This window comes from Balaenoptera borealis, assembly GCF_965194805.1.
Source record: "Balaenoptera borealis genome assembly, chromosome: 18".
In the NCBI taxonomy this organism is placed as follows: Eukaryota; Metazoa; Chordata; class Mammalia; order Artiodactyla; family Balaenopteridae; genus Balaenoptera; species Balaenoptera borealis.
The window spans coordinates 74,951,785-74,964,802 of NC_138877.1; the positions used below are offsets into that span (position 1 = coordinate 74,951,785).

A 13,018-nucleotide genomic window follows, 5' to 3' on the forward strand; every position below is an offset into this window, starting at 1 on the left:
GTCCTGACACTTACTGAATGTTTTCAAATAATTAAGCATGCATTTTCTAGTATAAATATAATAACAGATATTACTTTACAGAAAGGTTGTTGTGAGTTTTTAAGATATTTGATGAAAATGCTTAGATTTTCAAAGAGACGCCATCTTTTCTCTAATCTATTGGCACTACAGGAACAGTAAGCCCAGCGTTTCTGATGAGGCTATCCCGGCCCTCCCTGGGCACTTAACCAGCAGAGGCTGGCTGGGAAAGGCACGCAGGCTTCCTTGGTCTCTTTGGTGAGGGGGCATCTATGCGGTGGGCAGCTGTTGTTTAGTTCAGGGAACATCCGTGACCCCTCTGGGAACAGCACCCAGATTTTATTTTGGGGAAAAGGCTTCCTGCACTCCACGGATGTGGTGCAGGTGAGGCTGGGCCAGCCCCTCCCACATGCAGGAGGCCTGGGACTTGCCTTATTGACCTGGACGTTCCATCTCCCTGGCTACAGGGATTGCTCAAGTGTGGACACGTGACTTGAGCCACACGACTGGACTCCAAGGCTGGACTTCAGCAAAAATTATGGGAATGCGGTGATCTCTTCCTGCTGCGGTTCCCAAACTGAGAGGTTATAAATCTGTAGCTGCTGGTGAAATCAACTAACAAAGAGAAAAACAGAGCTCAGAGGTGGGGTCGGGGAGCCAAAGCTCGACTTGGAGCTTTGACAGAGCTCGAGAGAGTTATTCTCTACATGGAATCTCTCCTGTATCTCTATGCTTCAGTATATCTCTTTATGTCAGCATATTTCTACCACCTATCTATCTATCTATCTAATGAACAACATCTTCCCTGTTTATTTCTGGACGATGAATTCCCTCTTTGCTTCAGTCAGTTCCAGTGGGGTTTCTGCACTTGCAGGACGCCTTACCGACACACATACTCTCCTCATGGAGACACTGTGAAGCTTTAATGAGACGGTGGATCTTAGGTGCTTGGCTGAATGTCTTATGCTAAGTGCTCATAATTAGTAGACAGTAATAATGCTGGGAGTGGTTATAACAATGACAGTGACATACATACACAGTAAGGTAGCCTGGAAGCTAGGGATGAAATCTTCATCATGGATCTTACCCTTGTTTGGGAAATCATCTGCTTAAACCTGGGAAAACATAGTTTCTCTGTATTCCCTTTGCACATCTGTAAATCTGTGATAATTACACTCTCTATACTTACATCTCAGAGAAGTTATAGAGATAAGTGAATGGTTCCCTTCCTCTTTGATATTTTGTTAATACATTACAGGCAACACCTCCAGTCTAGTATTTATTCAATTTGTTTACTTCCGCAGATAAACTTGTGTTTCTCAGGTTATGAACCACATCTATTAATCCTCTTTCTATCACCAGCATCTAGCCCAATAGCTGGTACATGATAGATGCAGGAGGGCAAAATGATGCCCCCCCCCCCAGAAGATGTTACATCCTAATCCCCAGAACCTATGAATATCTTGTAATGTGGCAAAAAGGAATTGAGGATGCAGAGGGAATTAAGGTTGCTAATCAGTTGACAAAATAGGAAGTTTACCAAGTGAGACTAATCTCATCACACGAGATCTTAAAAAGGGAGAGAGGTTGAGTCCAGCGGGTAAGAGAGATGTGACGTGTGAATAACTTGCTTCTCCACTGCTGACTTTGAACTTGGGGCAGTAGGACCACAAGCCAAGGAACGTGGGTGGCCTCAAGAGGCTGGGCACTCTCCTTGGTGGACGGCCAGCAAGGGAACAGGGACCTTGGTCCTACAATAGTGAGGAGCTGAATTCTGCCAACGGTCTGAATAATCAGGAACCAGGTCTTCTCCTAGAGGTTCCAGGAGAAACTTCGATTTCAGCCCAGTGAGATCCAACTTCTGACCTACAGAACTGTGAGATAACATATCTGTGCTGTTTTGAGCCACTAAGTTTGTGGCACTTTGTTAAGGCAGCAACAGAAAACTGATGCAATGAGTCTTGTGCAAATTTATGTTGAATGAGTGAAAATGCAAGAGAAAATACTTAGGGCGGAACAGAACACACTTCTTAGGAAGTAAAATGTGGAGGAGAGAATATAATTTCCTATACATCTACCACATTTCTCCTCAGACATTTCTCTCTAGCATAGCAAGCGTTTTACAATAAAAGTAGGAAGAGCTTATGACCCTCTGGAGTCAAGCTTGTAATGAGAAGATCACGACGGAGAGAAGGTTGGCTACTCCAGTTGCAAAATAAATTCTGGTGAAAAGGGAGAAAACAGAAGAGCAGTGAACCGTGCCAAGTCAGGGAGCCAGATGCCTTGGCTTCTACTGATGGCTTCAGTGTGAACTCGGGGAAGAGACTTGGCATCTCTATTCTTCAGTTTTCTTTTCTGCTGGATTTAACCACTGAGCTATCATGTGGGATGAATATGACTGAGGAAAGCCCGTGCCTGCTTCCTCACTTGTGCAGACTTTTCTAGGTGATCACTGAATCCACTAACAGTCCCGACCTCAATCCTCTTTACGGTCCAGACCCAACCGTGCACAGAGCCAACGGGAAACCCAGCCTCAAGAGCTGGACAACAGCTCATGTCCTTTCAGCTCTAAACCGCCGTGACTTTACATATGGCGTTTCCCTAATTACACGTTCACGTTTGCTTCTTTTGTGCTAATTGATGGAGCTCGTGATTTTTAATACACTTCATGCTTTTCCTGATGCTCCATGCATTTAAATTTTATCTCTTTGTGGAAAGAATAATAGAAGCGAACAGGGATATAAACCAGTCTTCTTGTAAGGATTAAGATTTGGAATTTGAAAGCTGTCCACAAATCTCATGAAACTGTTATATAAAATTATATAAAATTATATAAAATTATATAAAATCATGAGTCTGCATTTCCTTCTGACAAGAGTAGGCTGGAAATGATGCGAACAAACACATCCCAAATGGAAGACAATTTATCTCGAGGTGGAAAGTTTATTTAGCTAGGTTCTCCCCCCACCCCGCTTTTCATTAGGATTTATTTTTTAGAGCAGATTTAGGTTTACAGCAATGTTGAGCACAAAGTGTAGAGTGATTAGATTTTCCAAAAGAAAAATTCACTAACTGCAATTTCATGACATGAAAAGTTTGCAGATTCAGGTTTCAAATCTTCTAATCATGAAGCCATGAAAGGGTGGACACAGTACACACAACAGCTTTGCAAAGAGAATGTGGTTCTAAATTCCTTCAAAAGGAGATTTGTGAAATTCATGAAAATCATTTTATTTTACAATTAAAACCGATCCGTTCTGGTTAATACTCTTTCTTCTTCATCATTACTCTCTCTGCATAATTATTATCCTCTAACTCCTCTTGGCTGAGTTCTCTCTGTGCCTTTATAATTCCTTTTTATTGCTTCCTCCCCTCTAATCCTCTAGAACTTTTGAAGTACGCAAAATCTGTCTTCATAGAAGGGTTAGACATTATTCTCTTCTTGAACAAACAATACTGAATGTATCTGTTCTATTCCAAAATTGCCAGGCAGAGCTCAGAGCCGCCCTAACAAAGTCCCACAGACTGGGCAGCTTAAAAACAGTACTTTATGGTCTCACAGTTTTGGAGGACGACAGTCTGAGGTCAGAGCGTGGGCAGGGGTGTAGGTGATGGAATTCTCCCTGTGTTTCTCCCCATTGTGTTCCCTGCGGGTATGTTTGTGGGTACGAATGTCCCCTTGTTATAAGTACACTTCTGTGAGATGAATTGAGATGTTAGAGCCCTAACTTCCTGCACCTCAATGTGAACGTATTTGGAGATGGGACCTTTAAAGAGATGACAGAGTTAAAATGAGGTCTTTAGAGTGACCCCTAATTCAATGAGATTCCTTATGAAAAGAGGAAATTTGGACACCCAGGAAGACCCCTGGGTGCACACACAAAGGGAAGACCTTGTGAAGACACAGTAAGATGGTGGCCCAAGGAGAGAGGCCTTTGGAGAAACGAAACCTGCCAACACCTTGACCTTGGACTTCTGGCCTCCAGGACTGTGGGATAATACATTTCTGTTGTTTAAACCACCCTGTCTGTGGCATCTTGTTACACGGCAACCCTAGCAGATGGTCTGCACTGGATTAGGGCCCATCCTGATGACCTCACTTTAACCTGATTACCTCCATAAAGACCCTATTTTCATATACGGTCACATTCTGAGATACTGCGGGTTAGGACTTGAATTGGGGGGCAGGGGGCAATTTAACCTTGACGCTCAGTTTGGGGGGCCCACTTAAAATGTAAATTCCATAAGTGAGGTGTCACGTCGTTCATCAGGCTTAAAGTCCTAGCATCCCAGGTGAGTAAGCAACGTGCATGATGAGGACTGAACAGCATTCCACCTGAGTCTTTATCTTGCCTGTGACAGGAGGATGGAACGTGAGGGACAAAATGGCTTTCAAAGGAGATACTGATATTCTCTCTGACTCCAACAGGGGGACATGTTGTTAAAGTGCATCCACCTGTCAGCCCCCTTTCTGGAATCGTCAGAATAACGCCGGCAGACGGAGGCAGGCAGGAGGCAGCTGGTGGCCCTGCAGGGTACAACCTTCACCCCCTGGCTTCCTTGGGCTTCTCCCCACCTTGGATGGCCCCTTCTTCCTCATAACAGGGCCCACCACAGATCGTTCCCCATTAATTAATTCATTCCAAATTTGTTTATTGAGCACAAACTGTGTCAAACACCTTTCTGGGCACCGGGCATACAGCCATAAACAACATACATGTTCAGATAAATCTCCCAAAGCAGGAAGAGAATGCTTCAGGATATGAAAATTATTTCCAGAGAAAATTTAAAAAATTATTTTGAACAATGACTGCGTCACGGATATAAAAACTGACCTCCTACATCTTACTAATTTGAAGACAACTTCACATTGAACCCAAAGAGTAAACATTATAATGATCTGATACATTAGAAATTACGACTAACAATAATCATCTCATCTGGTAAAGTCAAGCCGAACCACCAAAAAGACAAGATTTCAAAATTGAGACAAATTGGTTCACTTTCCATTTTTAAAATGTATCGAATGCATTATTTCCTTATGGGACTCAAACCTACTGAACACAATGCAGAAGGTCATTTAGATGCACAATTATTTAGGCAAACGTTTTAGAGACCTTGAGTCCTTGTCTTTACCCTTCATAGTAATATATTTGTAGGTTTGCATGTGTGCAGTCTAAAAAACTTGCTCACTCATCTGACTGAAAAAGCCAGCTATCTAAGCACAAAATCTTCCAGAGAACTGTGCCAGACACTTCTCCTTTCTTTAAGCAGAAAGAATGGCCCAGGTAGAAAATATGTGTGATGTTTATTTTTAACATAATATGTGATGTTGTGAAATCAGGACGTGTGTGTTGAACTACTGGAAACGGCATTGCACACACCACAATCTGTGTCCCCACCTTCTCTTTCCCTACGGGGGGACCTTCTCCAGCTGGACAGCAGAAAGGAGACATTTGCTTACAGGTTAATTTCAGGACGGACCGAATGGCCACTTCCCGCTCCAGCAGTGATACAGACACTGGACTAATATATAGCCAGGAAATGTGGGTCTATCCTGGTTTCTGCAATAATAGGTTGCAGGGGGTCAGCTCTCTTTAATCCTATATAAAAGCAACATCAGACTAGATGACGTCTATAATTCAGGCTTGTTCTCCAATTGACTGAATCTATAATCACGTGAGATCACTGCAATGTCCAAAGCAGTTCGGTACCCAGAACAGCTACAGGGTGGGGATAAACACTTCACAGAGAGGCTTGATTGCAGAGATGTTTAACTGCAGATGAAGTTAGTAAACGCCTTCGCTGAATAAGGCTTCGCCTGTTCTAGGAGATCCCTCTTTGTGCAGAGTTACCCTTCCAAAACTGAATTCCAGAACTGAAATTCTTCCTTTATCTTACTACTCTGCTGCCATGTCAGTCATAAACAGCTCTGAGTCTTGTCAGTCACGAAGCTTTCTGGGGATGATGTGAATCTCTGCAGAACGATGTGTATTTCACCCTCCTCCTTGCTCTAGGGAAGCTCTCTAAATGTTTTCATTCAACCTCCATCTGAGCACAGACCAACCAACTCATTGCCCAAGATGCCCTGCCCTGGTCCTGTCGGAGCAGCATTCAATAGTTCTGGCTTCAGTAAAGGATAGTCGTCCATCCTAGGGAGTTCAGAGGTCAAGACATACCGGCCAGGCCAGTAAGTTACGCTGCTGCTACAGATTACCAGGCAATTGTGAGATGATGTCACTAGGATCCTCTCCAGGTGGCATCAAGGAGGACAGCTTTCTGCTCAGTGCACCTGCGGTGCCCACTTACCTGGGAACAGGCCAGGAAGTGGCTGCAGGCTCCGCCCTTCCTGGCTCCAGAAGCAGCAAGCTTGGGGCTCCCTGTCGTAGAGACTGGACACACCTCGGGGCTGATTCAACTCCACGCCATGCAAAAGCTCCAGGCATGGTTTCCTCAACTCTCCCTGGTCTAATCCCTTTCATTTCTCCTCTTAGATCAGGGAAGGTAGAGAGAGAAAATGCAGAGTACAACGTGGACTATGTTAGAACTTCTCCAAGGTTTGTCTAGGTGTGCAGGCTTGGGAGGGTATGGTCAGTTTTATCAGCACACCTGGAGGTAGATGAGTTTATCACCAGTCCTTCCTGGCTCTCCAGCGAGGGTCATGCAGGGGGACCTGGAGCGAGATGCCAGCCTCCATCAACACAGACAAGGATGGACTCTTCATTGTCTGGAGCTGGGGTGCTTTGCCCTCATTCTGGACCAAGGGGCGTCCATCTGACTCAGGTTCTGCCTGGACCAAGGGGCTCCCGTCTGACTCAGACTCTGCCTGGACCAAGGGGCGCCCGTCTGACTCAGACTCTGCCCTCAACACCCAGGAGGGCTGAGTGTGCCGGAGACCCAGACCCATCAGCCACTTGCAGAGATGAGGAAACGGAAACCCAGCGGGTACGGCTTTCCAAAATTCATAGCTATGGGCAGAATCCACCAACCTCATTTCTACTCCGGGGCTCTTTCCCTGCATTAGTCCCCTCGCTCAAGGCCAACTTGAACTGTTGGGGAAGCACACGGAGGTGGACGTCGGAGAAGATGATCTTAAGTACGAGGACCTGAATGCAGGTCTAACTACATGAATTTAATAAGCCTCCAAGAGTGCAGTGTTTTAATGGAGGACGATGTCCCAAACACATGAAGTTACTACATGCTACTGAAGTGCTTAAAAATAACTTATTTTCATATTTATTATTTATTCTGATCATACTATCTTCCTTCACATTTCTCTTTTGGTCTAAATTTATATATATACATATATATTTATATAAAGATTTTGTATCTATATGAAGATTCTGTATCTATATATTTTGTAGATTTATATATATATATGTTATATATATATAAAGACTTTGTATGACATCACATGGTGCTATAACTAGCTGGTATTTCATTATTCCTTTTTCAGAAAAAAAAGACCCTTGAGTTTTAGAAAATAATCAAACGTATTCACACACTAGAGAAGGTACGGAGATTAAAGATATCATAGACCTCCAAATTAAAATCTATAGGGAACAGATTTTTCTACTGAAATACTACTTTGGTGAGAAAATCTTTTACGTAATCTTTCTAAAAATCTTCATCAACCCCCCAGACGTGTCAGAATACAATTTAGGGAATGTTTTTTCACAGTTGTCAACTCTCTCCTGTGAATGACACGCAACATTAAAAAATTCCTTTCTGACTCGATCAATATGCATATCCAAGTATTTTCCCCCATCTTTTTCTCTCAAAGGATTATTAATAACGACTTTCCTTGCCTGCGGGAAATAAACCGCTTTAGGTCCCCTGCAGACGCAGAGCCGCGCCACCAGGGGGCGCCCGTCCTCCATCACTTCATTATCAGACCTGTCACCCTAACGAGCAACAGCCCGCCGTGTTTTCCCAGGAGGCGGAAATATAACCTCATCCTTGTCACAGCTAAAAAATGAAATGCAGAATCTACACAGAATTCTCAAAATGTTTTATCTCCATTGTCAGTAACCCCCAGCAGATCTACTTTTACTTTTTTTTTTTCTTTCAATAATTCACCTATGAAAAAATACAGCAGCAAATCATGTAGGGTCTCTCTTATCCATCAATCAAGTGGCAATTTTCGTAATGTACGTTACCATAGCACCCGCAGCCTGAGATGCTCTGCTACTTCTGTGTTGTTAGTGTTGGCTCACCATTCCAGGTAAGCAATCAAGGATTTCTCGAGGGGATTCTAGAAGAATGCGAGGGAGTGTGCAGGGGGGAAACCCGCGTAATTATCACGATGATGGGTTGACAGCCTAGAACCCACGAACGACTCCACCCCGTCACTTTGAAGACGAAGAAACAGTTTCTAAAATAGCAGAGTATTGTGTGAACCCAGCTTGAGAACAGAACCCACCTTGAAAAGTTTTAACTCAATAAAGCCTGACATCCAATGACGGGCTTCACCCTGACAGCACCTTGGAATTTCTCCCTAATTAATTTCTCAAACACCCCTTCAGCGACGCGTCAGTTTTATCCTCTAACAGAAAAACCAAGAGAGAGCTCAGGCGAAGTGTCCTTCCTTCATCACCTAAAACAGAAGCAGAACTTAACAACAGGAGGAGGCTATTCTCTCCCTAGTTTTGTGGTTAGAACATCTGTCCTTCACCTTCAGTAACAGCCTCAGTCAAAGACATTGTACAGTCATGGACATGCATTCTCAGATATTTCATTTTTTAAAAACAAGCTACCGGCTTGCTAAGGATCATAGCAGCAGATGACCAAAATATAGGCACGTAAAACACTCCCATGTAGGACATGGGTAAGTAATATAAGCCTCATAAAGAAATGATGCAATAAGGTTGCATCTAATAACTTACCAAAATTTTAAATAGCTCCTGATTATTTAAAGGAATTTTGTCTGTTCTGAACCCTCTGACCGGTTCCCTGATCCCAAGGACTGAGATGTACTTTTGTCGACGGATGACAGGAGTTCTAAACATCAGTATATTCCTAATAAAAGCCCAGATGACAGGAGGAGCTGGAGTCCTGTAATCCCAGTCTCTAAAAGACTGGATGATGCAGACGACGCTAGGAGAAAAAGCCGTAATCACACCACTGGTTTGTCACCATGGAGAAGCACCTTGAACAAAACTGACCCTCACTTGGACAGCATCTGCCAGCGAGCCTTTTGCAGTCACGTGCTCACTGAGTACTTTTCTGAGATTGATTTTTAGAGGGCATCTCTTTCCTTCTGGAAGCTTCTGAATTGGATGTATTTCCATTAGTAGGGAGACCATTATTAAAGGAATCTGAAGGAACCTCCGTCTATTCCTTCAACTCTTGATGATAAATGATTATATTTTTCAGCATATAGAATGGCAATAAAACCATTTATTAGTTTTTTAAAAAAGAGGAATTACTGGAGGCAAGGTGAAGCCCAACCTACTTGGTGAATTCCTTTTAGTGAAATTGGGTTTAGTGATTGTCATTTACTCATTTCATTGAGGGGGGAGTCCAGCAGATGTGCTGTACTGTGTGAGCTGAAACGTGGCTATGAGCCTGCTTCCCAGTGGGCCTCAGGTCATGTGCAGCCAACCGGGGAACTAGGAAAAATACTCCCATTTCTCGACTAGACTTAGTCTCATTCTGAGTAGAGAAGACGCTTCAATCAAAATGCATAAAAGGTGTGTGAGATGACTCAACATTTACTCCAAGTTTACCTGAAAGGTGAGTTCTTTGGATCTTCACGTCTATCTGTAAGATGTGAACCTTCAAAGACTGTGTGACAATGTTTGGGAACAAATGTTTTATATGTAAAAGTCTTACTAGTTTCCCTACAAATGTGAGGCCACTGGGCTCCTGGGCAGGGTTTCACCAGTGGCCCCGGGAGCTCACTTCTTCCCAGAAGGAAATGTTCTGGGGGCCCTGGTGTCTGGGACCCTCATCAGTAGTGACATGACAGCAAGCGATTCCCACCTGCAGAAATCTCTCCTGTTCAGGTCCAGCAGCAAAACTCAAGGGACCTCTGTGACCCAAGGTGGATAAAGGATGGCTGCTAGTGACCAAGACACAGAAGAATTCTTCCAGGAAGCCTGGGTCACAGCTTAGAAAAGAGGATCAATCTGAAAATTAGTACCATTTTTTTGTCAAAAATTTTCACAGCACTCAGGGACCAAATGCCTTCCTAATTTATTCTGCACATTTTTGAGAAGTAAGAAAAAGAACATAGGCCCAGCTGACAGTGGGGAAAGAAGAGTCAGATTCCCAAATATTCAGTGATGAGATTCTCCCAGAAAGCTTCTAATTTTGGTGGCATTTTCCCCTGGATCCGACAAATGACAAATCTCTCTTTTCCTGTTTGTTTTCCTGAATGATGTAGATGAAAAAATCTGACTTTGAAAGACTCAAAGGCAATTATAAGACAGACTTTCTGCACATGTGCGAAAAGAGATTAATTTCCATGTTTAGCTTTCTGATGGCCTTGAAAGTGTATAGGGAAGGCGATGAACATTCAATCCTGTATTTCAGATTCAAACATACAGACAAGAGACAGGAAGCAGGAGGAGATAAAGACAGATGCCTCTCCTTTCACCTGAGGTTCTTTTCTGCTCTGAGAATCTACTGAAGCTGCTGACCTTCTCTAGGAAAAAAGCTACATGCATGAGAATGAACAAGAATACAACCTTTCCATAAAATTCCAGAAGTTTCTCAGAAGTCCTAAAATCACGGACACCTCATTGACCCTTAAGTCAAGAGATGAAGACCTTATCTTGATGACCATTTATTCAAGTTTTGTGTGGAAGACAAATAAATGAATAGCCTGTGACTGGTGAATTTTGGCTCAGATTCAAAGGAAGAAGGTGTTAATATCTTCCTTTCTTCTTTCCTTCCCTCTTCCTTCCTTTTTTCTCTCTCTCTCTTCGTCTTCCCAGTAGAGAGGAACTATATGAAAAATGATCTCAGCATCAAATCAGTGGAATAACAAAAATAATTGGTAAATCACTTTACATTCCACAAATCGCTTCCTTACGTACAATGGCTCTTGCCTTTGGATGACGTATCTCGTGCCGCTTCTCTATCTGTACTCCTCTCTGCAGACATGCCTGAGGGGTATGGCTATCACTAATGTACTAACGAGAAGATGGTGGCTCGGAGAGAATGCATTAATAGAAATAGGAGGAAAGCCCATGTCTCTTAACCTTCATCCAGATATTCTTCCCATAAGTTTGGGCAGCATAAAAGTCATCCAGTGTGTAGGCAGGCTTTTAGGGGAGAGCTTCGCTGGACAGTCTCTTGATAGCGCATCACTTAGAACAGTATGGGTTATGGATAGGCATGGAGATAAGTGCTCTAGAAAGAATCTGATAAATTCTCATGTTGAACATCTCAATATGTCACTCTGCTTAGAAGGGTCTCACAAAGTTTATTATAAGAAGAGGGGTTTTCATGTTTCTTCGTACATATGATGGTGTCTTATCCTTAAAACTTGAAAACGAAACATGCTACAACTCAAGCCATCCAGTTACAAGGACACGTAGCACGTTTTTACTGAGAGACTGTGGAACAACAACTCTGATTATCACATCACTGCGGCAAAGTGGATTGTTCTCACTTGTCTACTCAGCATTTATTTTTAAAAAGCAATCTACTCTTATCCTTTGCATCTTATTCTATGTCTAAATTGTGTAACACTTATAAATATCCAGAAATTGAATGCTGCTATTGGTGTTCTGCCCAGTCTGAGTCATTTGGTGAAAGACGTAAACTATTTAACCAGACCCTAATACACATACACACACATGAGTAACTTAAATGGGCATTTCTTTATACTCTCGATACTTATTTAAGATAAAGTAACATAACACTTCTCAGAAAATAGATTTGGGACCTAAACTTGTTACCAATTTGAAGAAGAAACAGAATTTTACCGCCTTATCACGTCATCTGTTCTTAGGTTAATACAAAGATAAGGCAGGTAGAACCCAACCGACTCTAAGTCAAATTTAAGCAAATCCAAAGATTGCTGACATTTTTCCATTTTATCCTTTTACAAACTTAATGATGGTGGTCATAGGTAGATGACACATCACGTGGCAACATCTCCAAATCAGCTTCGGGGTCCTTTCAGGGCTTCTGTGAAGGAAAGCATGGAATAGTCCCAGCCGAATCTTCAGGGTTACATCGGTGGAAGGAAACCCCCAACCAAACAAACACCACATAAGAAGCAAATCCACCACGAGAGGCTGGGTGCCAACACCTGCCCTGCACTGTACCTGTACAGATGAAACTGGAGAGTCCCCCGTAGATGACTTCATCATTGTCGGGCAATATGAACGGACACCTCGTCTGAACCTCCAAACAGTATTGCTTGCAAGGAATTGTCTTTCTGCAGTTCAGCTGTGCGACTTCAAAATACTGGGAACACAGCCAGGCTTTGTAGACAATCTGAAAAAGAGAAGAATCAAAAATAGGGCGGGATGACAACAGTTCTGACTAATAAAGGACATGCTGTACTGGGAGAAGCATGTTAGGGTTTCAAGCGGATCATAAGAAAACTCACACTTGGAGAAAGCGTATTCACACAAGGCCAGCTGCAAGTGACGTCTTGGCAACAGAGCAAAACATGTTTTGATTGAGCCCCTAAGAGAATGCAAAAGGTAATGTGGCGTTTGAGGGGATGTAACTCATGTGAAAAACAGTGGAGTTAAGCCGGGCCTGAAGTTTGTAAAATCCAGTGATATACAAGAAAGGAAATAACTGTGGATCCACCGTGGTTATTTACTGCAGGGTACGAGGTGAGCCCTGCAGACACCGGCTATTCCCCCCAAGGGCACTAGATGGCGCTAGGCCCCCTACAAAGATGCCCCCGCGGGCTGTGCAGAGGCGGCTGGTTAGAGCTTGAACTCCAGGGCGCAGAACAAGCAGCGGCGGGCATTTAAATTGATGACTCACATCAAATGCATTAAATATCTCATCGTCCGAAAGCCGGGAA

The 13,018-nt window shown here is 43.2% G+C and overlaps 1 protein-coding gene across 2 annotated transcripts in view; it reads right to left on the minus strand.

Moving 5' to 3' along the window:
* Positions 1 to 13,018, minus strand: part of NALF1 (NALCN channel auxiliary factor 1) — a 592,162-nt gene that overhangs the window by 20,495 nt on the left and 558,649 nt on the right. For both annotated transcript variants that reach the window (XM_082366243.1, XM_082366244.1), the window contains exon 2: positions 12,300 to 12,471. In XM_082366243.1, coding sequence (XP_082222369.1) covers positions 12,300 to 12,471 — 172 coding nt within the window. The remainder of the gene's footprint in view (positions 1 to 12,299; positions 12,472 to 13,018) is intronic.